The sequence below is a fragment of the Jaculus jaculus genome, chromosome 19, assembly GCF_020740685.1.
Source record: "Jaculus jaculus isolate mJacJac1 chromosome 19, mJacJac1.mat.Y.cur, whole genome shotgun sequence".
NCBI lineage: Eukaryota > Metazoa > Chordata > Mammalia > Rodentia > Dipodidae > Jaculus > Jaculus jaculus.
In genome coordinates, this window is record NC_059120.1 from 58,516,488 (window position 1) to 58,544,278 (window position 27,791).

Below are 27,791 nucleotides of genomic sequence, written 5' to 3' on the forward strand. Positions count from 1 at the left end.
CGTGGGCGGGGCCTCACCGCTCTGGACCTTGCAGGGGGCGGAGCTTCGTGGGGCGGAGCCTTGGGAGAGTGCGCGAGGTGGTGCCGGCGCCGTGGGCGGGGCCTCGCCGCTCTGGACCCTGCAGGGGGCGGAGCTTCGCGGGGCGGAGCCTTGGGAGAGTGCGCGAGGCGGGGCCCTGCTGCTTGGACCCCGACGCGGCGGGGGCGGGCCTTCGCCAGGGGTGGGCGGAGCCTGAGGAGGGCGGGGCCTGGCCCCGAGCCGGTGGGAGTGGGCGAGGCGGGGCCCCGCGCTGCGCGTCGCCGCCCGCTGCCGCTGGTAGCAGACCCGGGCCGCCCGGGCTCCTTCGCGCTCCGTCCCGCACCTGCTCCCCTGTCGCCCGGCCCCGGGGCGCCACTGTCATGAGGCTGGCGCTGCTCTGGGCCTTGGGGCTCCTGGGTGCCGGCAGCCCTCGGCCTTCGCGGCCGCTTCCAAGCCTAGGTGAGTTCCCGGCTCGCGCAGTGGGGTCGAGGGGGCCATGAGGTGCCGGGGTCTCCCTCGCCCCCGCCAGCCCGGCAAGGACGCCGCCTGGCTTGGCCTGCTGACCAGGGTCTAAGTGTCTGCGACTTGGCGATGGAATGGGGAGGAGCTGGCCGGGGAGGGGGGGGGGCGGAGGATGCTAGTGTCTCCTGTCCCTGCGTCCGCCTGAGTTGTCCCCGCAGACTTTCCGGTTCGGGTACCAGACACCCAGAGGGTCCTGGCCAGCGTCCGTCCACTCAGAGTCGTGGAAAGAGAGCCACTCCTCCCCAGCACCGGCATCTTCCCTCCTCAGGGGCCTAGCTGACCGGTCCACCCCGGGGCAGGGCCCATTCTCATCGGAGGATTCTGTCCAGCCTTGAGCGGCCAGACACTGCTAGCCCGGGGCAGGGATGCCGCCAGAAGCTTCAGCCGAGCGGGAGGAGCCCGGGGAGGGAGCGCTGGCCAGGAAAGAGGCTGTGACACCAACTCCTCCTTGGAACTTTCACTTCCCGCCGCTGTCTTGATGGGGTGGGGGGGAGAGTGCAGGGGTGGGGTGTCCGGAGGAGAGCGAGCCATTGAGGGGTGGGGGTGCTGGCGGAGGAAGCCCAGGGCTGTGGGGAAGAGGGTGTGCCCGACTGGGCATCAGGGCTATTTAGGGAGGCGACAGTGTTTGCACTGCTCACCCAGAAATAGGCGTTCCCTGCATCTCCTATGTGACGGAAGTGGAGGGTGTGAATGGGCACCACCGGTCTTTGCAGAGCCCTGCTGTCAGAAATGAGTCTGGGGTCGCAAGAATGACCGCGCAGTCCAGGGTATTTCGCTGGGTTAGTGTGTGTCTTCTGCCGAAAGGCGCGCAGCGGTAGAGGTCAGGCAAGCAAACACACCCAGCGGGAAGCCTGTGGTGGCCTTTGATCCCTAACCCTAGAGTCTCCTGCCTTACTTCGATTTAGTCAGAGGTCAGCCTCAAACTCTTACAAGTTTTTCGCTAATTTATACAGAATGATGCAATTTCTAGAGGAAATGAGACAGAGAGAGAATGGACGTGCCAGAGCCTCCTGCCTCTGCAAAGGAACTTCAGACACACGTATCCCTGTGTGTGTGTGTGTGTGTGTGTGTGTGTGGCTTTACTTGTGGGTAATGGGGAAATCAACCCCAGGCTGTCAGGCGTTGCAAACAAGTGCCTTTAAACCGTCTTGGAGAAAATGAAATCTAAAGGGATAGAAATTTTAGTTCTAGAAAGGACTTTGTGTCCAGGCAGGGTCTCACTTTAGTCAGGGCTGTTCTAGAACTCACTCTGTAGTCCCAGGCTGGCCTAGAACTCCTGGCAATCCTCCTACCTCAACCTCCCCAATGTTGGCTTTGAAGGTCGTGGGCCATCACCACTGCCAGCCTTTCAGGAAGGTCATTGGCCAAATGGCTTTTTTTTTTTTTTTTTCTCAAGATGGAGTTTTCCTATCCTAACCCTTTGGTAGAAAAGACTGCATGTCTCTCACACTTATCACACCAAGAAAGGCATTCTTGGTGAAGGGGAGGGTGTGGGGAATAACATGAATAACATGAAGAGGGAAGGGTGCTGTAAGAATCTGGGGGGGGGCACAGACTGGACAGTCTGGACTCCTTCCTCTGGGACTTGTGGGTGGTCAGTAGGTGGAAATTTGTGGGTGGTCAGTAGGTGGAAATCGGTAAGTTGGCAGAGAAACCCCCACCCTCCAGTATCCTTGAAGTCCCAGAGTGCAAGGCAGGAACCCTCCAGTTTCTGATAGGCCCTGATGTGGGGAGAACTGGGTGGTCTGAGGGCACCAACAACCTCAGCCCCAGCAACTGCTCCCCTCAGCATTCTCTCGGGGTGTTCTGGGACCTGCAGGTGGTACTGAGGAGCAGCTGGCCGGACCAGGAAGGGCCCAAAATGGGCTGGTGGAGCCCCAGGTCCTTCAGGACGTCCCTCTAATTAACCTGGCAGAAGTGCTTCAGGTAAGCTCCCATCACAAACACCCACATCCGATCCCCACATCATCAGGTGTCTGGAGACCAGAGCTTGGCGAATGGATCTCACTGTAGCAGATCCATCCAGGTCCAGCTGTCATCCAGGCCCCCCCACCCCCGGGGCCCAAGCACCTGGATTCACTTAGCTCTCTTTATCCCCACCCCTACAAATACATCTGTCTGCCTCAGCCCCACCCAGACCATCCATGTACACTGGGGGGAATTCTGAAGCCAAGCCTCCCTTCACAGCGTGTTTTCTCGGTGGGGAGATGTGGCCAGGGCCGGGGTAGCACCCGCACGCACACACGCACCATTCTGAAGCTGAGTCAGAGGAAGGGCTGGGGCCTGTGCTCGGTTCTTCACGATGCTTCCTCTCTGGGCAGGAAGCCGAGAAGGGGCGGCTCAGATACCTTCCTTGACCTCCCCACACAAGCCCCCAGAACAATACCCCAGGCCAGGCAGGGCTTCCTGGCCCCTCCCTTGGGATCCCCTCACCAGTGACCTCATCACTGGTGCTCTCTTGAGGGCCTGAGGTTTGCTGGTTACAAAGACGAGGAGTTAGTGGGCAGCGCGAGAGGAGTGACACACCTTGTGGTGCCCACAGGCCAGCCTACCCGAGGCCCTGAGGATCAAGCTGGAGCTGGATGGTGAGAGTCACATCCTGGAGCTGCTACAAAATAGGTGAGGGGACAGGCATGGTGGTGACCACTGACAAACAGCCCGCACAGCAGTCACTCTGCACCACGCACCAGGTGCCTGCGCGCTCAGAATCCTCACAACATACACCCTGTAGAACAGATCCTATCACTGAACATATGGAGGAAGTCCAGAAAAGGTTCACATGACCCCAGTTTGCATGGCTGATTCCATACTGGAATCCAGATAGCCTGGGGGGGGGGGAACCAAAAGACCTAGACTCTAGCTTCAGAGGAACTGGGGAATTCTGGGACACTACCCGGCTCCCAGTCGACCCTCTCCGCCCTCAGTTCTCAGTTTGTCATAGTAACAACCTGAGAGGTGGTCAGACACTGCCCTTTTCTCACAGAGATCTGGTCCCAGGCCGTCCAACCCTGGTGTGGTACCAGTCGGATGGCACTCGAGTGGTCAGCAAGGGACATACTCTGGTGAGTGCGGCCCTCTTGTGCTGTTTCGGGCCTGGGCAGAGGAGGGAGGGGCTAACTGGAGACAGCTCTGGAGGAAGTGGAAGACAGTGCATGTCTTCGCCAGCAAAGTGGATCCCCGTGATCCAGTGCTAATCTGCCCTGGGAGCCACCACTAACGTGGTTTTTCTACTATAGGAAAATTGCTGCTACCAGGGGGGAGTGAAGGGCCGTGCAGACTCCTGGGCCTCTCTCTGCACCTGCTCTGGGCTCAGGTACCGTGAGTGGGTTCTGTGTGGGGGGTGGGGTGGAGAGGAGGGGACACAGGCATGGAGCAGAAATGTTCTAACGTTTGTCTTCTGGCTTTTTCCCTAGAGGGCTTGTGGTCCTGTCCCCGGAGAGAAGCTACACCCTGGAGCTGGGGCCTGAGGGCCTTCAGGGTCCTCCCATTATTTCCCGGATCCAAGACCTCCTCCTGCCAGGCCGCACTTGTGCCCCAAACTGGCATGCACCTGTGCCTGCTCAGGCCCAGCCAGACCCTCTCCTGGGCCAGCACCGCATTCGCCAGGTGAGGAGGAATGGGAGCAGAGCCAGGCCAGCCCTGGCTCTAACTGCATGTAGGTGTGTTCACACACACCGGGGCTACTTGCCACTACAAATGAACACCACTGCTCACAGCACATTTTTGTTTTGTTTTTTAAAGGTAGGGTGTTGCTCTAGTCCAGGCTGACCTGGACTTCACTATGTATTCTCAGGGTGGCCTCAAACTCACCATGATCCTCCTACCTCTGCCTCCCGAATGCTGGGATTAAAGGCGTGTCCCCCCACGACAGGCCCTATGCCATATTTCGCATTTGGCTTATGTGAGTGGCTTGGGATTTGAACCCAGGTTTTGCAGTCCGGTTCGCATTGCTGGTAGAAATCACCCAACCAAGAGCAGCTTCTGGGAAAAAGAGATCTATTTTGGCTTACAGGCTCGAGGGGAAGCTCCACAATGGCAGGGAAAATGATGGCATGAGCAGAGGGTGGACATCACCTCCTGGCCAACTCAAGGTAGACCATAGCAACAGGAGAGTGCCAAACACTGGCATGGGGAAACTGTCTATAATACCCATAAGCCCGCCCCTGACAATACCTCCTTCCAGGAGGCATTAATTCCCAAATATCCATCAGCTGGGAACCTAGCATTCAGAACACCTAAGTTTATGGGGGACACCTGAATCAAACTACCACACCAGGCAAGCACTTTTAAACAGTAAGCCATCTTCTTAGCCCCTAGCTCTACTTACTTACTTAATTTATTTGTTTGTTTATTTGGAGGTAGGGTCTCACTATAGTTCAGGCTGACCCAGAATTCAGTATGGAGTCTCATGGTGGCCTTGAACTCATGACAGTCCTCCTACCTCTTAAGTGCTGGGATTAAAGATGTGCACCACCATGCCCGGCTCCTAGTTCTACTTTAAAATAAAGACTCAGCATGGTCAGGTGACTTGCCCAAAGCCTTACCACTAATCAACTGTCTGAGATTGAGACGCTTACCTCAAATGCCTCACCTGTCTCTTGATTGTGTTTTCAGGGATCACTTGCTTGGATAGAGAAAACACAAAGTGGAAAACTGTGAAAACCCATTTCCTTATGTTATGTTATGTTATGTTATGTTATGTTATGTTATGTTATGTTATGTTATGTTATTTGACACAGAGAGCATTGGCATGCCAGGGCCTCAGCCACTGCAATCAAACTCCAGACACTTGTGCCACCTAGTGGGCATAGTGAGATGTTGCACTTGCCTCACCTTTGTGTGTCTGGCTTAAGTTGGATCTAGAGAGTCAATCATGGTTCCTTAGACTTTGTAAGCAAGCGCCTGAACTGCTAAGCCATCTCTCCAGCCCCTCTCCCCCTTTTTTGAAGTAGGGCTTCACTCTAGCCTAGACTGACCTGAAATCAATTATTCTCAGGCTGGCCACAAACTCACAGCAATCCTCCTACCTCTGCCTCTGGAGTTCTGGGATTAAAGGTGTAGGCCACCATACCCAGCTGCCATTTCCTAAATTTTTAAAATTTAATTTAATTTTACTTTATTTTATTTGAGAGAGAAAGAAGCAGATAGAATGGGTATGCCAGGGCCTTCAGCCACTGCAGAGGAACTCCAGACACATGCACTACCTAGTGCATCTGACTTACATGCGTCCTGGGGAATTGGACCTGGGTCCTTTGGCTTAGCAAGCAAGTGCCTTAACATCTAAGCCATCTCTCCACCCCTCCTAATTTTTAACTTAGAAATAACACTACTTTAAAGGGTTACTTTGAAGATTAAGTGAACTTACATGTGTGGCATAGTGTATTTAATAGTGTCAGTTATTATTTAATGTTTTAAAGAAATTAGAGGGGGAGGGGATATGATGGAGAGTGGAGTTTTAAAGGGGAAAGTGGGGGGAGGGAAAGAATTACCATGGGATATGGTTTACAATCATGGAAGTTGTCAATAAAAATAAATAAGTAAGCCGGGCGTGGTGGCGCACGCCTTTAATCCCAGCACTCAGGAGGCAGAGGTAGGAGGATCGCCAAGAGTTCGAGGCCACCCTGAGACTACATAGTGAATTCCAGGTCAGCCTGAGCCAGAGTGAAACCCTACCTTGAAAAACCAAAAAAATAAATAAATAAATAAATAAGTAAAAACTTAAATAAATAAAACAAGGGGGGAAAAAAAGAAATTAGAGATCTGGGGAGATGGCTAAGCAGTTAAGGTACTTGACTGCAAAGTCTAATGACCCAGGTTCAATTCCCCAGTGCCTACATAAAGCCAGATGCACAAAGTGGTGTATGCATCTAGAGTTCATTTGTAGTGGCACTATGCTCTAGCATGCCTGTTCTCTCTCTCTCTCTCTGTCTCAATACTTACAAATAAATAAACTTTTTAAAGAAATTAAGATGGCCATGGTGGTGCACACCTTTAATCCCAGCACACAGGAGGCAGAGGTCAGAGGATCACTGTGAGTTCAAGGCCAGCCTGAGACTACATAGTGACTTCCAGGTCAGACTGAGCTAGAGTGAGACCCTAAATCCAAAATCAAAAACAAAAACAAACAAACAAAAAAAAAGAAAGAAAGAAAGAAATTAGAGCCAGGCATGGCGGCCCACACTTTTAATCCCAGCACTTAAGAGGCAGATGTAGGAAGATCACCGTGAGTTTGAGGCCACCCTGTGACTACAGCGTGAGCTCCACGTCAGCCTGGGCTAGAATAGAACGGTACCTCAAATAATAATAATAATTGGAAGAAGCAAGACTTGGTGTTACACACCTGAATCCATCCCAGCACTTGGACAATAAGAGGTAGGAAGATTGTGAATGTAAAGCCAGCCTGGACTACATAATGAGATATTATTTCCAAAAAAAAAAAAAGTCTTAGAGGTGGCTCAGCAGTTAAAAGGTGCTTGTTTGCAAAGCCTGATGGCCCAGGTTCAGTTCTCCTGTACCCATATAAAGCCAGATGCACAAAGTGGTACATGTGTCTGGAGTTCATTTACAGTGGCACCGGACCCTAGCACACCCATATTCATTCTCTATGTCTGCCTCTTGCTGTCTCAAAATTAAACTTAAAAAAAAAAGAAAAAAGAGTAAGTAGGGTGGGGTGGCACACACATTTACTCCCAGAACTCGGGGGGCAGAGGTAGGAAGATAGCTGTGAGTTTGAGGCCACCCTGAAACTCATAGTGAATTCCGGGTCAGCCTAGGCTAGAGAGAGACAGACCCTACCTCGAAAAACCAAAAATAAATAATCAATTAAATAAAATAAGGGCTGGAGAGATGGTTTAGCGGTTAAGCACTTGCCTGTAAAGCATAAGGACCCCAGTTCAAGGCTGAATTCCCCAGGACCCACGTTAGCCAGATGCACAAGGTGACCCACATGTCTGGAGTTTGTTTGCAGTGGCTGGAGGCCCTGATGCGCCCATTCTGTCCCTTTCTCTGCCTCTTTCTCTGTCTGTTACTCTCAAATAAATAAGATAAATCAGAAAGAGCTTATTAAAAATAAATAAAATAAAAGGCTTTTTTTTTTTTTTTTACTGGAAGTAGCAGAGCCTGGAGCAAGAAAAGTGGGGCTCTGTTCTCAGATTCATAACCTATTTTCTTGGTCCACCATGGGCAAATCCATGGTCTCTTGGCATCTCCCTGGTTCATCTGCAAAATGGGCGGTTTATCCTCTGTGAGCACTCAGGGTAGGTGTGGATGCAGCTCAGTTAGCCTGTGAGGCCAAAGCCTGAGCAGCAGGCCGGCCTGACACTCACCTTCTATCCACGGCAGAGGCGGGATGTGGTCACCGAGACCAAGATTGTTGAGTTGGTGATTGTAGCCGATCATTCGGAGGTGAGCCTGTGGACCCCGCCCACCCCCCCCCCCAGCCACCCCACCATCTTTACAGTGGCTCTCTGAATCCTAGGTCAGGAAGTACGCCAACTTCCAGCATCTGCTGAATCGCACCCTGGAAGTAGTCCTCCTGCTAAACACAGTGAGTGCTGGGCCAGGCAGGAGCCCCGCAGCCCCCCAGCCTCTAACCCCTTTGCTGATCCTGGACTCTCAGTTCTTCAGGTCCCTGAGCGTTCGGGTGGTGCTTGTGGGCCTGGAGGCCTGGACCCAGCGCGACCTGATAGAAATGAGCCCAAACCCAGCGGCCACGCTAGAAAACTTCCTCCGTTGGCGCCGGACGGACTTGCTGCCTCGATTGCCTCACGACAGTGCCCAGCTGGTGACGTAAGGCCCCCCCGGGCCCAGTCAGAGAGAGGGCCCTGGCTCTATCCTGTCCTGGCCAAATTCACATTCCTCCAGCTTGGTACCTCGGGCTCTGGAGTTCTGATGGTGGCTTCCCCTCTCTGTCCCGCAGGGTCACTTCCTTCTCTGGACCCATGGTGGGCATGACCATGCAAAATTCCATCTGTTCTCCTGACTTCTCGGGAGGCGTGAACGTGGTAAGTTACTTGCCAGCCTCCTCCCTGTGCCCAGTGAGGTCCCTCCCCCGTACGGAAGCGGCTAGTGAAGGCTGCCTTCACACACGGCCAGCTTCAAGGTGTAGAAACAGGGGATGAACATCCATGAGGTGGCATCTGCTTGTCCCTTGTGTCCAGTTTGTCACAGTGTATCCAGTCATCACTTAGGAAGTATTCCCACTTTTATTTTATTTTAGTTGTTGTTTTGTTTTTTTTGAGGTAGGGCCTCCCTCTAGCCCAGGCAGACCTGGAATTCACTGTGTAGTCTCAGGGTGGCCTTGAACTCAGGGCTACTCTCCTGCCTCTGCCTCCTGAGTGCTGAGATTAAAGGCGTGCGCCACCACGCCCAGCTAATATTCCCACTTCTAGAGGGCAGCAGAGGCTGAAGAGTAGATAGAGGTGATCTCCACGGGTCACAGAGGGAGGGAAGGGATAGAGTTGAGCTAGAACCTAGGTCTCCTTGTCACCCAAGTCTGAACTCTTCAGAAGCAATTAAAAGGAGGATGCAGTTTCCCCTGAGAGCCCCGGAGAGCAGCTGAGGAGGGGACAGGAGCCATCGGGTCAGGCTGGGCATCATGTGGGACCAGGCTGGGCTGGACTTGGGGACCCCCTTTCCGATGACAGGACCACTCCACCAGCATCCTGGGAGTCGCCACCTCCATCGCTCATGAGTTGGGTCACAGCCTGGGCTTGGACCATGACTCTCCTGGGAGCAGCTGCCCCTGTCCAGGTCCAGCTCCGGCCAAGAGCTGCATCATGGAGGCTTCTACTGAGTGAGTGGCTGCGGGGTGGAAAACGTGGGAGCCAGGTGGGGCGGGCTGGGCGCGTCCCCAGCCCTCCTTGCTGTCTGCTCCAGCTTCCTGCCGGGCCTGAACTTCAGCAACTGCAGCCGCCTGGCCTTGGAGAAGGCCCTCCAGGGTGGGATGGGCAGCTGCCTGTTCGAATGGCAAGGGCTGCCCGGCCCGCCCCTGGCGTCGTCTTTGTGCGGAAATCTGTTTGTGGACCCTGGCGAGCAGTGTGACTGTGGCTTCCCAGATGTGAGTCCCTCACCCAAAAACCTCACCCCCTCCCACCCGCCCCGCTGCTTAGCCCTCTCTCTCTCTCCAGAGCTGCCTCTGGCTCTCAGCGGATCCCCCGCCTGCAGGACGCTGATACTGATGGTCAGGCTCTGGTGGGCACTTGCTGCCTGGCTTCAGCAACTTTGTGTTTGTATTTTTCAAGATGGGGGTCTCACTCTCGCCCAGACACCCAGGCTAACCTGGAACTTACTCTAGTCCCAGGCTGGCCTCAAACTCACAACAGTCTTTCTACCTTTGCCTCCCAAATACTGGGATTAAAGGTGTGTGCCATTACATCCGGGACTTTTTTTTTTTTAAGCAAGAGTGAGAGAGAGAGAATTGGCTCAGCAGGGCCTCCAGCCACTGTACCACCTAGTGTGTGTGTGCAACCATGCGCACATTTGCCTCACCTTGCATCTGGCTTATATGGGGTCTAGAGAGTAGAACATGGGTCCTCAGGCTTCACAGGCAAGTGCCTTAACTGCTAAGCCATCTCTCCAACTCCTGGCTCTTTGCGTTTTTGTTTTGTTTTTGAAACAGAGAGGGGCAAAGAGAGAATGGGTGCACCAGGGCCTTCAGCAGCTGCTAACAAGCTCCAGATGTACAGTGCGCCCCCTTGTGCACATGCTGGACATTGCACATTTGGGTCACTATGCATCTGGCTATGTGGGATTTGGAGAGGCAAACCTGGGTCCTTAGGCTTCACAGGCAGGCACCTTAACCATTAAGCCATCTCTCCAGCACCGCTTTGGCTCTTTTTTAAAAAACATATTTTATTTGTTTACAAGTAGAGAGCGAGGGAAAGAGAGAGAATGAGCACACAGGGGCCTCTTGGCACTGCAAACACTACTACTTTGTACATCTGGCTTCACGTGGACACCAGGGAATTGAGCCCAGGCCATCAGGCCTTTGCAAGCAAGAGCCCTCACCCCCCCACACACACCTTTTTTGTTTTTCAAGGTAGCTGTAGCCTAGGATGACCTGGAATTCACTGTGTAGTCTCAGGGTGGCCTTGTATTCATAAAGGTGTGTGCCACCACGTCCAGCAGCAAGAACCTTTAACTCTTTAGCCCTGGCAACTTTCTTTTAAATTGACAACTTCTATGCTTACAGACAATAAGCCATAAGATTTCCCTCCCCTGCTCCCCTCCAGCAACTTCTTGATTTGCTCTCTGGGAGGGGGGGTGGGGTCATCTTGTGGGCCACCCCACCCCAGCTCTGAAGGTCAGTTCCTGCCGTGACCTTGACCTTGACCCCACCCCAGGACTGCACTGATCCTTGCTGTGATTACTTCACCTGCCAGCTGAGGCCAGGGGCCCAGTGTGCGTCCGACGGACCCTGCTGCCAAAACTGCAAGGTGAGAGCACAGATTTGACTGCCAGGTGCAAGGGTGAAAGGTTACTCTGTCCCACGAACCCCCAAGCTCCCCGCTAAGCTTACCAAGCACTCACTGTAACGCTTGCCCACCCTCCACAGCTGCGCCCAGATGACTGGCAGTGCCGCCCTCCTACAGGCGACTGTGATTTGCCCGAGTTCTGCCTAGGCAATAGCTCCCAGTGCCCCCCTGACGTCAGGCTAGGGGACGGTGAGCCCTGTGCCAACGGCCAGGCTGTGTGCATGCATGGACGCTGCGCCTCCTATGCCCAGCAGTGCCAGTCACTCTGGGGACCTGAGGCCCGGCCTGCCGCACCACTTTGCCTCCAGACAGCCAACACTCGTGGCAATGCCTTCGGGAGCTGTGGCCGCAGCCCCAGCGGCAGCTACATGCCCTGCACCCCTAGGTAAGTGGGAAAACAGCTTCCTCCTTGGAGTCTGTGGGGACCTTCGTCCTGCTTCCACTGACCCTGCTTCTCTCCATCTCTCCACTCCCAGAGATGCCATTTGTGGGCAGCTGCAGTGCCAGGGGGGTAGAAGCCAGCCCCTGCTGGGCTCAGCCCAGGAGCTGCTCTGGGAGACCCTGGAAGCCAATGGGACACAGCTGAACTGCAGCTGGGTGCACCTGGACCTGGGCAGCGATGTGGCCCAGCCCCTGCTGGCTCTGCCTGGCACTGCCTGTGGCCCTGGCCTGGTGAGTAGGCTGGGTGGATAAGGCCAGGTAGGGAGGGATGTCTGAACCACAGCAAGCAGTGCCCAGGCCTCAGCGTCCACCAGTGCAAACCGCACAGGCTCTGCAGGAGGCCACAGTCGTGCCTCGGATAGAGCAAAGTCTTGTTCCCATGGCGCCTTGGCTTCTCCGCCCGTGCAGGCAGGTCTTGTTGGTCTCCTGCTCTGTGAATGTGACTCTTCTCTCCTGTCCATGGCACAGGTGTGCATTGACCATCGATGCCAGCCTGTGGACCTGCTGGGAGCACAGGAATGTCGAAGCAAATGCCATGGGCATGGGGTGAGCTGGCACAGGGGAGATGGAAGGGGAGAAGGGCACTTCCTGAAAGCAAGGGAACAGGAACCTTGGAAACAGACATCCCCTGGTGTTCGTGTGGCTCTGCCTATTCCCAGGTGTGTGATCCAGGGCCCAGGGCAAGTCCTTGATCTCCCCGAGCTCAGTTTCCCTTCCAACAAATGGTCACAGTAATGGTACCCACGTCCTGGAGGACACGAGACAGTATGCAGGCTGCTCACTGTGCCTCCTTAGCTGGATGGCATTTCCTCTGGCAGAGACTTCTTCTCTCCTGGGCTCTGTCTACCCGCCACCCGCAGCACACTTGCCAGTTGTGGAAGCCTGCTCTTCGTGAGCTGGGTACCGGGAAATAGTCCCAGCTTGCAGAGCCCCTCACTGCTCACTCTGTACCTCTAGGTGTGCGACAGCAACAGGCGCTGCCATTGTGATAAAAGCTGGGCACCCCCCAACTGCATGACCCAGCTCCGAGGTAGGACCTGGGCAGCTGGGGGCGGGAGAAGTGGCTCGTCCTTCACCTTTCTCCTCGCCCCTTCCCTTCTGGTTCCCAGAGTCTGTGACCCTCGAACCCCTGCCTGGCCTCTGACCTCTTCCCCTTTACCCCTGGTCCTCCCTGGGTGGGGGGGTGCTTAGCTCCGCCCACCCATCATTGTGACCTCCTTCCCCCCCCCCCCAGCAGCCAGCTCCCTGACCACAGGCTTGCTCCTCAGCCTCCTCCTGTTGCTGGTCCTAGTGGTACTTGGTGCCAGTTACTGGCACCGCTCCCGCCTGCACCAGCGACTCTGCCAGCTCAAAGGATCTAGCTGCCAGTACAGGTACTGGCATCCCTGCCGCCATCTCCTTCGTCTCTGGGGACAGTTAGGAAGCCCACCCTCACCAATGCAGCCCCTGCCACTTGCTCCTGAGCCCCAAGCTTCTCAGACCCTGAATTTGTTTACTACACACACACACAGACCTCCTCTCCCTACACGTGTCTCCCGACTTCACTCACAGGCACCCACTAAGGTGCCAGGCCCATTTCACCCTACACCTCAGCCCTGCCCCTTGGCCTGAACCTTCGAAGGCTGCAGAGTTAATTAGTCCCCGGGGTGGCAGGTGGGTGGCCAGTAGGATCTGAGGGCTCCTCCCTCTTTGCTTCTCCTCATGCTCAGAGCAGCCCAATCCAACGCCCCTGAGTGCCCGGGACCCCCCCAGAGGGCGCAGCTGATGCCAGGCACTAAGGTGAGCCCCTGGATGCCAGAGGAAAGGGACTGCCTGACATGCAGCTTGAGTCTTGGAGGTGGGCACTGAAGGGTCTAGACTCAGAGAAAGGCTAGCCATGGGCGGTCAGTCAGGAGTCAGGGCCCGCACCCCTCCCCTCACTTCTCTGGCTGAGGCAGAGGGGTGAGGGCAGGTGGAGTAGAGAGGGCCAGTCACCCCAAGGAGGCTCCGCTGAGCGCTTCCGGCTGGCCGAGCTGGTGGCTCTGAGAAGTGGGTGAATCCGTTCCCTTCACAGTGACAGTGCCAGGGACAAGGGGGGTGGTGCTCAGGACTTTCAGTGTGCCAGGACTTGACAAGGCACAGGACACCACGTATGAAAGGGCTGGTGAGTGGTCAAGGCCTGAGCCCTCTGGCTCTGAGACCAAGAGGACATGTGTGGAGGAGCCTACGTCCCCGGTCACTCGTCACCCCTCCCCGCATGCAGCTGAGTAACTGCATGGCTGGCCTTCACTGCCCCCGGAGCTCTTCTGCTCCTGCCTGGACACTGACTCCTCTCTGTTCACGTCTGTCTCTGCTCCCTCCTGCCCACCCTGCCTGTGTACGCCTCCTGCTCTCAGCAGACTAGTGCACCCCACTTCCCGGCCGCCCCCTCCAGGCCGCTGCCACCTGACCCTGTGCCCAAGAAACTCCAGGTAAATCTGGGCCGGGCCTTACCCTAGTTCAGGACAGATGGGAGGCTTGGTGCCAAGGTGCTCCCCACCAGTGCTGCTCTTCATTAGGGGACCGGGGTGGCCCCTCGGTCTTCATTAAGCCCCTGAATCAGCAAAGGGTGAGCCTCCAGCCTTGGTCTCTACTGCCACCTTGTGGTCGACGGTAGGACTGCAGCCAGCCAGGGACTCCCTAGTGCACCCCTTCCTCCCTGAGACATCTCCCTGCCTGCCCCCCTTCTCTCCAGACCCTGGGCTGACTCTGCATGCTGACTGTGCATGCTGACTTCAACTCCCCCGGGGAGACTGTGCACGCCCACCATCTTTGAATGTGCTTTCACAGCCACTGCTCCTCTCTCTGTTCAGGCTGAGCTGACTGGCCGAACCAGTCCCCCCACTCGCCCTCTGCCCGCTGACCCTGTGGTGAGGCGCCCGAAGGTAACAGTGTGGGCAGAGAAAGGCGCGCCTCTCCCCTCACCTAGGGCTCTAACGCTGGCTCCGTGCCTGCGGGCACGTGTTCTAGTGGCGCCTGTGAGGATGCCAGGTTTGTTTGGTGACCTCTAGAACTGCCCTCAGCACCACTGTGTTGGGGCGTTGGGAAATTTGACACCCCTCCAAGATGGCTCCTGCCTTCTCTCTCAGTCTCAGGGGCGTGCCAAGCCCCCACCCCCAAGAAAGCCACTGCCTGTGGACCCCCAGGGCTGGCACCCATCAGGTGACCATCCTGGCGCAGGAGCTAGAAGCATGCCATCGGTGGTGCCCTCCAGGTAGGTGAGGAGGGCGGTGCTGAGGGTAGGCAGATGGAGGGAGAGATCTAGGCAAGAAGACTTTTTTTGTTTTCTCTCTCTCTCACCATCAACTCCAGGCCAGCACCACCACCCCCAGCAGCATCCTCGCTCTACCTCTGACTGCTCCTGTGGTTCCTCTGCCTCCAACCCAGTACTCAGAGAAGTGGAATCTGGCGGAGTCCCCCCACCACACACCCCAACTTACTAACGGAGCAGAAGTCTAGACCCTGTAGTGTCCAGTAGTAAGGAACTGCCCACGTTCAGGTGCTGCTAAGCAGCACCCTGGGACTCTCCTACACGCTGCAGCTGGGTACTGGGGAGGGGCAGGGCCTTGACTGGGCTGAAGGTGGTGCACACAGCCTGTCTGTCCTGTTGTAATAATAAATGTGAGATCTTGGAAATTGTCTGCCCCTGGTTGGCCCTGATGCACTTCCAGGTCTGGCCACCAGGAGACGCTGCTTCCTCAAGCCAGAGCCGGCGGGGGAGGGTGGGAGTTGCCCAAAGGGTCAGCCAGGATGCGTCCTGGGGATGCCCGCAGCTTGATTTTGCTCCGTTTGGGATGACCTTCAGCACAATCCTGCATTCCGGGAAGTAGTTTGCTCCTAATCTCCAGGCCTTCGTCCTGTGTGGTGCCCAGCTTCCAGCAGCAGCTCTAAAGGACAAACCACCCCAAACCGTCCCGAGTTGCGTCCACCCTCGCGCTCACCAGTGGCTGGGAAAAGCGAATTAACTGGGGTTGGGAGAACCCGGGGCCTAGGTGGAACGGGGCGGCAGTTCCCACGGCCCTTAAGTCTTGCACCTGCCTCCTGCCCCTCCCCGCCCCCACCGGCTGGCCCCAGAACAGAGGCGCTTTGTGTAGGCTGTTACCATCTCCTCACTTCCGTCTTAGGTCCACAGGACCGGGGCTTGTGAGTCTCCGGCCAGGGGAGAAGGGGTGTGGTGATAAGGGAGGGCCAGGTCTAAACCCAAAGTCGGCATCTAGCTTGCCACCCACGGCTCCACAGGAGCAGGGGTGTCCCCGGAGGCACTGTGTCCCTTCCTCTTGCACCATCAACCCCTAGGTGGGCAAAGAAGAAAGGGACAGCTCAAGGTGAGTGACCACAGACCATGGATCCTGGCTGGCCCTGCTTCGCTCCCCCTATGTGGACACGAGACGTATGTGATCTTACTTAAAATGAGAATCTTGCTCAAGATTCTGGAAATCCTGGGCTTGAGGTGACCGCTGGCATCGCAGGGATGGACAACTAGAACTTTTTTTATTTAGACAGGGTCTCGCTACGGAGCCCAAACTGACATGGCTTCTCCTGGGTCATTTTCCGAGCGTTGAGGTCACAGACGTGTGCGATCACCCTCGGGCTCTGGTCTCCCAGATTTCCACTAAGGCTCTCTGCCCGGTGCTATATAGGAAAGACAAGATCTCCCTAAGAAAGCAAAGCAAGCCCAAAATACCCTCTTACGAGGGAGTGTGTGTCTGTTAGCCCAGCCCTGGTTATGCAGAGGACAGGATTATCGCGAGTTCCAGGCCAGCCTGGACTGTCTCCAAAAGTCCAAAAGAAAGCAAACAAACAAAAAAAATTCCTCTTAGTTTTACGGGTCCCGCCCCCACCCCACCTCCTCCCGAGCCAGGTGCCGCCTGCCGGGCGGCTGGGGTGGATCTGGCCGGGGCGATCCGCGGCGCAAGGGGTTAACTGGAGTTGGCCCTGGGTGGAAAGGCGGAGGCGAGTTCCGATTGGCAGAAAGTTATCTGGGGGGTGTGGCCTGGGCGTCTCCGCACCCCACCCCCTTTCCGCACCCCCCCCCCCCAACTCCCTCCACTTTGTACCTTTCTCTCCCGGACCGTGAAGCGGGCCTGGGACGCGCCGGGCGGAGAACGGAGCGCACCCCGGGGGCGATGCGGCTGCTGCCCCTGCTGCGGACCGTCCTGTGGGCCGTGCTCCTGGGCTGCCGCCCGCGGGGGTGCTCCAGCCTGCGCCACCCGGTCTACTGGAACTCCTCCAACCCCAGGTAGCCGCGCCGGAGCCCGCCGAGCCCGCGCGCCCGCCGCCCGCCGCACCGGGCCCGGCCCGCGGCGCCCGAGCCCAGCGGCGCGCCGGGGCTCCTTTGTCTGCGCCGGCGGGGGAGGGGCGAGGCGCGCCGGGGGCCCCCCGCCCGCACGTGCTGGGGGTGGGCGGGGGAGGTAGGCGTGGGGAGAGTGGTCGGGCGGGGGGCGGCTGGGCACCACCCCCTTTCTCCCCGGTGCACCCCAGCCTGCTTGCGGTGGACGGATGGGAACCCCTTCCGAAAGAACGTGGCTCCCTTGGTCCTTCCCTAAACTCGGGTCGTTGCCTCGGCTCTCATCTCCTTCTATTTCTGCCCAGTCCTGGCCCTCTGCCCTGGCAAGGTGACTCACCTGTGGGCACAGTCCTTTGACCTCACTAACCTCAGTTATGTCACCTGCAGAATGGGCTAATAATACCCAGTACCCTGGGAAGCCGGCAGGCTCGGGTCATGTATGTGAAAAGTACAGCTGTGCGGATATAAATGCTTATTTCTTTCTCTCTCCCTCCCTCCCTCCCTCTCTCTCTCTCTCTCTCTCTCTCTCTCTCTCTCCCTCTCTCTCTCTCCCTCCCTCCCTCCCTCCCGAGCTGGCTGCCTTTGAACCTCGGTGTTTTTTTTTTTTCTTCCTGTTTCCATCCTCCCCAATTCTCGCTGCCTTTCTAACTTCCCATCTGTTTTCCTTTCTGATTTTCTACTTCAGACAATCTGTGGCTCTGTTGTCTATTCACTTACATTTGATAAGCACATACCGTGCGCCCAGACCTGTGAGTTACTGGATGTTGCCAAGATAGGGGGCCAAGACCCCACCCTCTGGGAGGTCACTGACCACTCCCCCCCCAAGGCAAGCCCAATATTGAGTGATAAGAGCTACTGTTGCTCTGCACGCTGACGGCTATCTCAGTTCCATGCCAGTGCCCCAGATCACTTGAGGACCTGTTAGAAATTTAGGCCCCTAGCTGGGGGGTGAGGATGGCACACACCTTTAATTCCAGCACTCGGGAGGCAGAGGTAGGAGGATCGTCTTGAGTTCGAGGCCACCCTGAGACTACATAGTGAATTCCAGGTCAGCCTGAGCTAGAATGAGACCTTGTGGGGGGGGGGGAAGGCTCCTAACCCCCAGCTCTGAGGTTTCTGGTTCATTCAAGAAATCCACAAGTATTTATTGAGCTCGGGCCTTGTGCAGGATGGACAGACCCTGTCCTCACGCAGTTCGCGTTCCAGTAGGACTGGGCTTGGACCCAGGAATCCTTCTAATCAGGGTTCCTGGTGCTGGTGGTCCTCAGACCACCCATTGAGGAACATGCGAAGGCATTCCCTGAACCAGACTTTACTGTCTGTGGTGGTGGAGGCTGAGCTGGGGAAGCATTTGGCACCACGGGATGAGGGTAGCTTGTCCCAGGCCTTCCCGCCTGGGTTCTTCTCCCGGGAAGCTCCCAAGAGTGAGGAAGGGGGTCCTGAGAAGGCAGGAGCCAGCGGGGCTTGTGCGTGGGTGGGGCTCCCTTCCACACCTGGCACCGCCTGTTTCTGTGCATGGGGGTACATGTCTGTAATCCCAGCCCTTTAGGAGGCCAACGGTCATGAATTCAAGTCCAGCCAGGACTAATGACTCGTTTTTGTACAATATATTTTATTTTATTTATTTCTTTATTTGACAGAGAGAGGGAGGAAGATAGAATGGGCATGCCAGTGTCTCTAGCCAGTACCAAGGGACTCCAGATGTATGTGCCACCTTGTGTGTCTGGCTTTATGTAGGGGTCCTGAGAATAAAACCAGGGTCCCTTAGCTTTGCCAGCAAGTCCCTTGACCATTGTGCCATTTCTCCAGCCTTCTTCTCCTCCTCCTTTTTTTTTTTTTTTTTTTTTTCTGGTTTTTTGAGGTAGGGTCTCACTGTAGTCCTGGCTGACCTGGAATTCACTATGCAGTCTCAGGGTGGCCTCGAACTCAAGATCTTCCTACCTCTACCTACCTGAGTGCTGGGATTAAAGGCATGCGCCACCACGCCTGCTTTCTTCTTTTTTTTTTTTTTATTGTTTGTTTGTTTGTTTGTTTTGGTGTAGGGTCTCACTCTAGCCCAGGCTGATCTGGGCACTCTCTCTGTAGTCCCAGGCTGGCCTCAAATTCACAGCCATCTCCCTACCTGTCTTCCAAATGCTAGGAATAAAGGCATGCCCCACTATGCCTGGCTTTTCTTTTTAATTAAAAAAATTTTTTTTTTTAGTTTGCAAACAGACAGAGATAGAAGAAAGATGGACAGAGAGAATGGGCACACCAGGGCCTCTAGCCTCTGCAAATTAACTCCAGGTGCATGTGCCACCCTCTGCATCTGGCTTTACCTGGTACTGGAGAATTGAGCCAGGGCCCAGGCAGTAACTACTGAATCATCTTTTCATCCCCATAAGACGTTTTTTTTTTGAGAGGCACCCAGTACCCACTGGCTCATTCTCTTTTACCGTGCCGTTTTGCCATTTCTTCCACCACGGGGTGATTGTCATTCGTTCTCTGATTGGTACTGAGGAGCCAACCCTCCAATCATCATCTCTTCTGAAACTACCCTGTAGGCCTCATCTGTTCCTCAGGTGCTCTGCCCCACCTTCAATACAGCACCGTCATCCCAGTGTCCCTCACGCATAGGTAACAAGGGCATGCCCCTGTGGGACACGGAAGACTACCCTGAAAGGTCAGGTTCATGAGTAGCCTTTCACACATAAGTAAGCATGGTGATTTGGGCACTGAAGACCCTAATCTCTCTAGACCTGTGACTTGATCACTATACCCACTGCAGTTCCTAACCACTCTACACCTGTGACTTGATCACTATACCCTCTGCAGTTCTTAACCTCTCTACACCTGTGATTTGATCACTATACCCACTGAAGTTCCTAACCTCTCTACACCTGAGACTTGATCACTATACCCACTGCATTTCCTAACCTCTCTACACCTGTGACTTGATCACTATACCCTCTGCAATTCCTAACCACTCTACACCTGTGACTTGATCACTATACCCTCTGCAGTTCTTAACCTCTCTACACCTGTGATTTGATCACTGTACCCACTGCATTTACTAACCTCTCTAGACCTGTGACTTGATCACTATACCCACTGAAGTTCCTAACCTCTCTACACCTGAGACTTGATCACTATACCCACTGCAGTTCCTAACCTCTCTACACCTGTGACTTGATCACTAAACACACTGCAGTGTCTAACCTCTCTACACCTGTGACTTGATCACTATACCGACTGCATTTCCTAACCTCTCTACACCTGTGACTTGATCACTATACCCACTGCAGTTCCTAACCTCTCTACACCTGTGACTTGATCACTATACCCACTGCAGTTCCTAACCTCTCTACACCTGTGACTTGATCACTATATCCACTGCATTTCCTAACCTCTCTACACCTGTGACTTGATCACTGTACCCACTGCAGTTCCTAACCTCTCTACACCTGTGACTTGATCACTATACCCACTGCATTTCCTAACCTCTCTACACCTGTGACTTGATCACTATACCCACTGCATTTCCTAACCTCTCTACACCTGTGACTTGATCACTGTACCCACTGCAGTTCCTAACCTCTCTACACCTGTGACCTGATCACTATACCCACTGCAGTTCCTAACCTCTCTACACCTGTGACTTGATCCCTCTACCCATTGCAGTTCCTAAACTCTCTACACCTGTGACTTGATCACTAAACACACTGCAGTTCCTAACCTCTCTACACCTGAGACTTGATCACTATACCCACTGCATTTCCTAACCTCTCTACACCTGTGACTTGATCACTGTACCCACTGCAGTTCCTAACCTCTCTACACCTGTGACTTGATCCCTATACCCACTGCAGTTCCTAACCTCTCTACACCTGTGACTTGATCACTGTACCCACTGCAGTTCCTAACCTCTCTACACCTAAGACTTGATCACTATACCCACTGCATTTCCTAACCTCTCTACACCTGTGACTTGATCACTGTACCCACTGCAGTTCCTAACCTCTCTACACCTGAGACTTGATCACTATACCCACTGCATTTCCTAACCTCTCTACACCTGTGACTTGATCACTATATCCACTGCATTTCCTAACCTCTCTACACCTGTGACTTGATCCCTATACCCACTGCATTTCCTAACCTCTCTACACCTGTGACTTGATCCCTATACCCACTGCATTTCCTAACCTCTCTACACCTGTGACTTGATCACTATATCCACTGCATTTCCTAACCTCTCTACACCTGTGACTTGATCCCTATACCCACTGCATTTCCTAACCTCTCTACACCTGTGACTTGATCACTATACCCACTGCAGTTCCTAACCTCTCTACACCTGTGACTTGATCACTATACCCACTGCAGTTCCTAACCTCTCTACACCTGTGACTTGATCACTGTACCCACTGCAGTTCATAACCTCTCTACACCTGAGACTTGATCACTGACTTGATCACTATACCCACTGCAGTTCATAACCTCTCTACACCTGTGACTTGATCACTATACCCACTGCAGTTCCTAACCTCTCTACACCTGTGACTTGATCACTATACCCACTGCATTTACTAACCTCTCTACACCTGTGACTTGATCCCTATACCCACTGCATTTCCTAACCTCTCTACACCTGTGCCTTGATCACTATACCCACTGCAGTTCCTAACCTCTCTACACCTGTGACTTGATCACTATACCCACTGCAGTTCCTAACCTCTCTACACCTGTGACTTGATCACTGTACCCACTGCAGTTCATAACCTCTCTACACCTGAGACTTGATCACTGACTTGATCACTATACCCACTGCAGTTCCTAACCTCTCTACACCTGTGACTTGATCACTATACCCACTGCAGTGCCTAACCTCTCTATACCTGAGACTTGATCACTATACCCACTGCATTTCCTAACCTCTCTACACCTGTGACTTGATCACTGTACCCACTGCAGTTCCTAACCTCTCTACACCTGTGACTTGATCACTATACCCACTGCAGTTCCTAACCTCTCTACACCTGTGACTTGATCACTATACCCACTGCAGTTCCTAACCTCTCTACACCTGTGACTTGATCACTGTACCCACTGCAGTTCATAACCTCTCTACACCTGAGACTTGATCACTGTACCCACTGCATTTCCTAAACTCTCTACACCTGTGACTTAATCACTGTACCCACTGCATTTCCTAACCTCTCTACACCTGTGACCTGATCACTATACCCACTGCAGTTCCTAACCTCTCTACACCTGTGACTTGATCACTGTACACACTGCATTTCCTAACCTCTCTACACCTGAGACTTGATCACTATACCCACTGCATTTCCTAACCTCTCTATACCTGTGACTTGATCACTGTACCCACTGCAGTTCCTAGCTCCCTACACCTGTGACTTGATCACTATACCCACTGCATTTCCTAACCTCTCTACACCTGAGACTTGATCACCATACCCACTGCATTTCCTAACTTATCTACACCTGTGACTTGATCACTCTACCCACTGCAGTTCCTAAACTCTCTACACCTGTGACTTGATCACTGTACCCACTGCATTTCCTAACCTCTCTACACCTGTGACTTGATCACTATACCCACTGCATTTACTAACCTCTCTACACCTGTGACTTGATCACTATACACACTGCAGTGCCTAACCTCTCTACACCTGTGACCTGATCACTAAACACACTGCAGTTCCTAACCTCTCTACACCTGAAACTTGATCACTGTACCCACTGCAGTTCCTAACCTCTCTACACCTGTGACTTGATCACTATACCCACTGCAGTTCCTAACCTCTCTACACCTGAGACTTGATCACTATATCCACTGCAGTTCCTAACCTCTCTACACCTGAGACTTGATCACTATACCCACTGCATTTCCTAACCTCTCTACACCTGAGATTGATCACTATACCCACTGCAGTTCCTAACCTCTCTACACCTGTGACTTGATCACTATACCCACTGCATTTCCTAACCTCTCTACACCTGTGACTTGATCACTATACCCACTGCAGTTCCTAACCTCTCTACACCTGTGACTTGATCACTATACCCACTGCATTTCATAACCTCTCTACACCTGTGACTTGATCACTATACCCACTGCATTTCCTAACCTCTCTACACCTGTGACTTGATCACTGTACCCACTGCAGTTCCTAACCTCTCTACACCTGTGACTTGATCACTGTACCCACTGCAGTTCATAACCTCTCTACACCTGAGACTTGATCACTGACTTGATCACTATACCCACTGCAGTTCCTAACCTCTCTACACCTGTGACTTGATCACTATACCCACTGCAGTTCCTAACCTCTCTACACCTGTGACTTGATCACTATACCCACTGCAGTGCCTAACCTCTCTATACCTGAGACTTGATCACTATACCCACTGCATTTCCTAACCTCTCTACACCTGTGACTTGATCACTGTACCCACTGCATTTCCTAACCTCTCTACACCTGAGACTTGATCACTATACCTACTGCAGTTCCTAACCTCTCTACACCTGTGACTTGATCACTATACCCACTGCAGTTCCTAACCTCTCTACACCTGAGACTTGATCACTATATCCACTGCATTTCCTAACCTCTCTACACCTGTGGCTTGGCCTTGTAGTCACAGCTCCTCAAGAGGAAGTAAGATACAACTTTAAGAACTGCCTGAGCTGCAGAACAATTTCAAGGCCAGCCTAGTCAATTTTGTAGGGCCGTATATCAAAATAACAAGTAGGGGCTGAGGAGAGGGCTCAATGGTTAGAGGTGCTTGCTTGTAAAATAAAAAGTAAGAGGATTGGGCTCATATGTAAAGTGCTGGTCACACAGATATGAAGGCCTGAATCCAGATCCTGGCCCCACCTAAAAAATCTAGGTGCACCATGCTTTTTTTGGGGGGGTGGGGAAGGGGGTTCGAGGTAGTGTCTCACTCTAGGTCAGGCTTACCTCTAATTCACTTTGTAGTCTCAGGGTGGCCTCAAACTCACAGTAATCCTCCTACCTCAAAGTGCTGAGATTAAAAGTGTGCACCACCATGCCCGGCTTATACATTCTTTTTTTATTTATTTGAGAGAGGGAGAGAGAGAGAAAGAGGAAGAGGACGGGCACACCAGGATCTCTAGCCACTGCAAACGAACTCCAGATGCATGTGCCACCTTATACATCTGGCTTACATGGGTACTAGGGAATTGAACCGAGTTCCTTTGGCTTTGCAGGCAAACACCTTAACCGCTGAGCCCCACCATACGTTGTTATAATCCACTCTTCTAATGGGGGAAGTAGAGACAGAAGCTTCCCTGGGGCTTGCTGTCTAGAGAATCATTGAGGTCTATGTTCACTGAAAGACCTTGTCTCAAAAATAAAGTAGGAAGCCGGGCGTGGTGGCGCACGCCTTTAATCCCAGCACTCGGGAGGCAGAGGTAGGAGGATCGCCGTGAGTTCGAGGCCACCCTGAGACTACAGAGTTAATTCCAGGTCAGCCTGGACCAGAGTGAGACCCTACCTCGAAAAACCAAAAAAAATAAATAAATAAATAAAGTAGGAGCCGGGTGTGGTGGCCCATGCCTTTAATCCCAGCACTTGGGAGGCAGAAGTAGGAGGATCACCATGAGTTCGAGGCCACGCTGAGACTGTATAGTTAATTCCAGGTCAGCCTGGACCAGAGTGAGACCCTACCTCAAAAAACAGAAAATAAGGGCTGGAGAGATGGCTTAGTGGTTAAGCGCTTGCCTGTGAAGCCTAAGGACCCCGGTTCGAGGCTCAGTTCCCCAGGTCCCACGTTAGCCAGATGCACAGGGGGGCGCACGCGTCTGGAGTTCGTTTGCAGAGGCTGGAAGCCCTGGCGCGCCCATTCTCCCTCTCTCCCTCTTATCTGTCTTTCTGTCTGTGTCTGTCGCTCTCAAATAAATAAAAAATTTAAAAAAAAACAGAAAATAGAAAATAAAGTAGAGCTAGAGAGAGAGCTCAGCAGTTAAGGCGCTTACCTACAAAGTCTAAGGACCTGGGTTTGATTCCCCAGTGCCCATGTAAAGCAGCCAGATTCAGAAGGTGGCACATGTGTCTGGAGATTGTTTGCAGTGGCAAGAGGCCCCAGTGTACCCATTCTCTCTCTCTCTCTCTCTCTCTCTCTCTCTCTTGCTCTCACTCTCACTCTCTCTCAAATAAATAAATAAATAAAAGCCAAGCGTGGTGTCGCACACCTTTAAGCCCAGCACTCAGGAAGCAAAAGTAGGAGGATCGCTGTGCATTTGAGGGCAGCCTGAAACTACATAATGAATTCCAGGTCAGCCTGGGCTAGAGTGAGACCTTGCCTTGAAAAAAACCAAAATAAATAAATAAACATTTGGGGGCGGGGAGTAAAGGAGAAGTCTGGAGTTGCAGCACAAGGGCAGAACTGTCTTGCTTGGCATGCACGCGTGAAGTCCTAGGTTCAAGCCCCAGCACTAAGTACGGGAGGAGGGAGGTAAGAGACCCAGGTGAGCGCAGGCCTTCCCAAATGTCTCGGTGTCCAGTGAGGTCAGCGGGAACCTCTGGGGAGGTGTGTCTCGGAGCCCATGCCCACCTTCACTGCATCTATAACCTTGCAGCCCACGCTCCCTTGTGCCCGCAGGCTGCTTCAAGGAGACGCCGTGGTGGAGCTGGGCCTCAACGACTACCTAGACATCTTCTGCCCACACTATGAAAGCCCGGGGCCCCCCGAAGGCCCTGAGACCTTTGCTTTATACATGGTGGACTGGGCAGGCTATAAGGCCTGCCGGGCGGAGGGGGCCAACGCCTTCCAGCGCTGGAAGTGCTCCCTCCCCTTCGCTCCTTTCGGCCCCGTTCGATTCTCAGAGAAGATCCAGCGCTTCACGCCCTTTTCCCTGGGCTTCGAGTTCTTGCCTGGAGAGACCTACTACTACATCTGTGAGTGACAGTGCGCTCGGGCTCAGGGCGCAGGGGCCTGGGGCGCAGCGAAGGAGAGGCTGGGTGCGAAAGGGGACTGCGCTCCCCAAAGCTCGGGGTGGGGGGTACTGGGACTGAGCGGGGGGGGGGGTAGCTCCAGTAGGTCTGTCCAGAGGAAGAAAGGTAACGGGTGCTGGGGAGGTGTGCAGAGACTGGATGAGGTTGACAGTTGCATGGGCCGCACAGGCAGAGAAGCTGGGAGAGCTTGGAGCTGTCTGAAGCTTCCCAAGGGTTGGTTTTCTGGGCTGACTTTTTTTTTTACCCCCAATTTCCCATCAGCCGTGCCAACTCCGGAGAGTTCTGGCCAGTGCTTGAGACTCCAGGTGTCTGTGTGCTGCAAAGAGAGCAGTAAGTGGCCGGCTTGGTCATGGGCAGCCCTGCTGGCCGGTCTTGGGGTGGGGGCTGGGTAAGAAGGGAATGAGTGGGGAGAAGATAGGAACATCAGACCTAAGGGGTCCAGGCTGAACTTCAAGCTGATAGCTCTTGTCTTCCAATCCAGCCTGTGGGAGCTTCTAGCCACACCCCTTTCCAAGCTTGGCCTCTAGAATGGAGCCCCCTGAGGCCCTTCAAAGCCTAAGGGCTTCATGTTTCTCGTGGAAGAGAAGTGCAAGTTGGGGGGTTGGAGGACACGGGAAGTTGGAGCTTGGATGGCACCAGGGCAATCATAGCAAGACAGTAGCTGGTTTGGGAGGCCCTGGAGAATGGGACCAGTGAACAGCCAACGCGGAGGGCAGACCTGTCAACACCACTCTGTCCCTCTTACAGGATCTGAGTCCGCCCATCCGGTCGGGAGCCCCGGAGAGAGTGGCACATCCGGGTGGCGAGGGGGCCAGGCTCCTAACCCCCTCTGTCTCTTGCCGCTGCTGCTGCTCCCAATACTGCGCCTTCTGCGAGTTCTGTGAGTCAGTGGACCGTCCATGTCACCTCGAGGAGCCGGAGCCCTGCCCAAGACCCTGAAGGGGGGGCGGGGCCCCTGCCACCCGTGCTGGGAATGCCAAGCAGGACGGACAAAATGGAGTTTTGCGGGGCCAAAGTCGGAGGATCTGAGGCGACCTTGGCAGGTGCCGGGGCCTTGGTCCCAAGCTGGCAGGGAGCTGTGGACAGCCCTGAGCACCGGCAGGACAGACGTGGGGTCTTTGACGGTCTCATCTCCTTCCTCCGAACGCTGGGATCTGGTGGGATCAAACCCTTGGGCCACTGGGGGCCAAAGGCAAAAGACTGGGGCACAAGTGGATTGGTGGCCCAGGGAACAAGAGAAGAAAGCTTGCCACCGGTGCCCTGTGAGCCTCGTCCCTGGGCCGCCACCTCTCTCCTGGGGTGGGGGGGTGGCAGTCGCTTGTCTTCTATGAAGACGGATTTGTCATGAGGTTGAGTTTCATGTTGGTTTGTATTTTTTTTTTATAAGTGTTTGGACCAAACCTTCAATAAACCACCCATCTTTGTGTTACCCTCTCTTAACTTACTCGCCTTTTGGCTCCATCGCTGACATCAGAAGCCCTGGGGCCTGACCTCCATGCCAGCTGTGCCCAGGATATCCATGCCAGGCTTCATTGGGCACCCCTCTGGGCAATACGGGATAGGTGCCAGCAGCAGCTGTGGAGCTTGGCACCGTCTCCCACCTCCCCAGTGGGCTTTGGTGCCGAGAGCAGATGTGCATCTGGTAGCCCACCCGTTGGGGACCCTGCCCAAGCCCTGGCAGCGCCTAGCAGGGCCCCGGGGCAAAAGCAAAGGGGAGGCAGAAAGACAGCCACCTCAGTTTCAGAGTGCCTGGGTACTGGAGACCTGGGCAGCCCTCCCCTCCCCCTCCTCCTGGGCACTCTGGGCCCTGCCTGGCCTGGAACTGGGAAGGTGGGGTCAGATCAAAGCTCCATTCCCCAGCGGCCTCTTTGTTCTAGGCTTTTATAAGGAGTAGGGGGTGGGGCTCTCTGGAGGGAGGGCCCCCTTTGGCTCCGTGTGACTCTCTCTCTACCCCCTCTGGCAGGTGAGGCTCTGATACCCCCATCCCAAAACCCAAGCTGGTTCTTCATTCTGAGCTGTGTGTCCTGGGTGTGTCCAGGGGAGGGA

General features: G+C 54.3%; 2 protein-coding genes and 1 long non-coding RNA gene across 7 annotated transcripts; 2 read left to right on the forward strand and 1 right to left on the reverse strand.

The window, feature by feature from the left end:
• The first annotated feature begins 342 nt into the window (after positions 1–342).
• Positions 343–15,110, forward strand: Adam15 (ADAM metallopeptidase domain 15). 4 transcript variants are annotated; one of them, XM_045137909.1, is made up of 23 exons: positions 343–477; positions 2,360–2,466; positions 3,083–3,159; positions 3,524–3,602; positions 3,777–3,853; positions 3,954–4,146; positions 7,882–7,944; positions 8,018–8,086; positions 8,159–8,328; positions 8,459–8,543; positions 9,186–9,334; positions 9,418–9,598; positions 10,884–10,976; positions 11,096–11,400; positions 11,492–11,687; positions 11,925–12,002; positions 12,414–12,486; positions 12,691–12,829; positions 13,166–13,235; positions 13,835–13,906; positions 14,288–14,359; positions 14,564–14,688; positions 14,787–15,110. In XM_045137909.1, exons 1-23 carry the CDS (start codon positions 399–401, stop codon positions 14,827–14,829), a joined length of 2,595 nt encoding a protein of 864 aa, XP_044993844.1. In that variant the 5' UTR covers positions 343–398; the 3' UTR covers positions 14,830–15,110. The 4 variants fall into 4 exon arrangements, with proteins under 4 accessions (XP_044993844.1, XP_044993845.1, XP_044993846.1 ...); XM_045137910.1 differs by having other exon boundaries at positions 12,694–12,829; XM_045137911.1 differs by lacking the exon at positions 13,835–13,906.
• LOC123455955 lies at positions 10,585–16,648 on the reverse strand. 2 transcript variants are annotated; one of them, XR_006634255.1, is made up of 5 exons: positions 16,532–16,648; positions 15,879–16,106; positions 15,577–15,766; positions 13,929–15,361; positions 10,585–11,957 (listed from the first exon to the last, which is right to left on the reverse strand). It is a non-coding gene; the product is annotated as an uncharacterized LOC123455955 (long non-coding RNA). The 2 variants fall into 2 exon arrangements; XR_006634254.1 differs by having other exon boundaries at positions 13,929–15,766.
• Efna4 (ephrin A4) lies at positions 16,554–27,174 on the forward strand. Its single transcript, XM_004667236.2, has 4 exons — positions 16,554–16,713; positions 25,393–25,688; positions 26,007–26,075; positions 26,493–27,174. The coding sequence occupies exons 1-4, from the start codon at positions 16,601–16,603 to the stop codon at positions 26,627–26,629; spliced, it is 615 nt and encodes a 204-aa protein (XP_004667293.1). The 5' UTR covers positions 16,554–16,600; the 3' UTR covers positions 26,630–27,174.
• The last annotated feature ends 617 nt before the right edge of the window (positions 27,175–27,791 follow it).

Excerpts from the sequence above, each read along its gene's own strand:
- Adam15 (XM_045137909.1), top strand. The coding sequence starts at position 399 with ATGAGGCTGGCGCTGCTCTGGGCCTTGGGGCTCCTGGGTGCCGGCAGC. Across the intron at positions 9,335-9,417 it reads ATCATGGAGGCTTCTACTGA|CTTCCTGCCGGGCCTGAACT; the intron begins GTGAGTGGCTGC and ends TGTCTGCTCCAG. Across the intron at positions 13,236-13,834 it reads AGCTGATGCCAGGCACTAAG|ACTAGTGCACCCCACTTCCC; the intron begins GTGAGCCCCTGG and ends TGCTCTCAGCAG.
- Efna4 (XM_004667236.2), top strand. The coding sequence starts at position 16,601 with ATGCGGCTGCTGCCCCTGCTGCGGACCGTCCTGTGGGCCGTGCTCCTG. Across the intron at positions 16,714-25,392 it reads TGGAACTCCTCCAACCCCAG|GCTGCTTCAAGGAGACGCCG; the intron begins GTAGCCGCGCCG and ends TTGTGCCCGCAG. Across the intron at positions 25,689-26,006 it reads AGAGACCTACTACTACATCT|CCGTGCCAACTCCGGAGAGT; the intron begins GTGAGTGACAGT and ends ATTTCCCATCAG.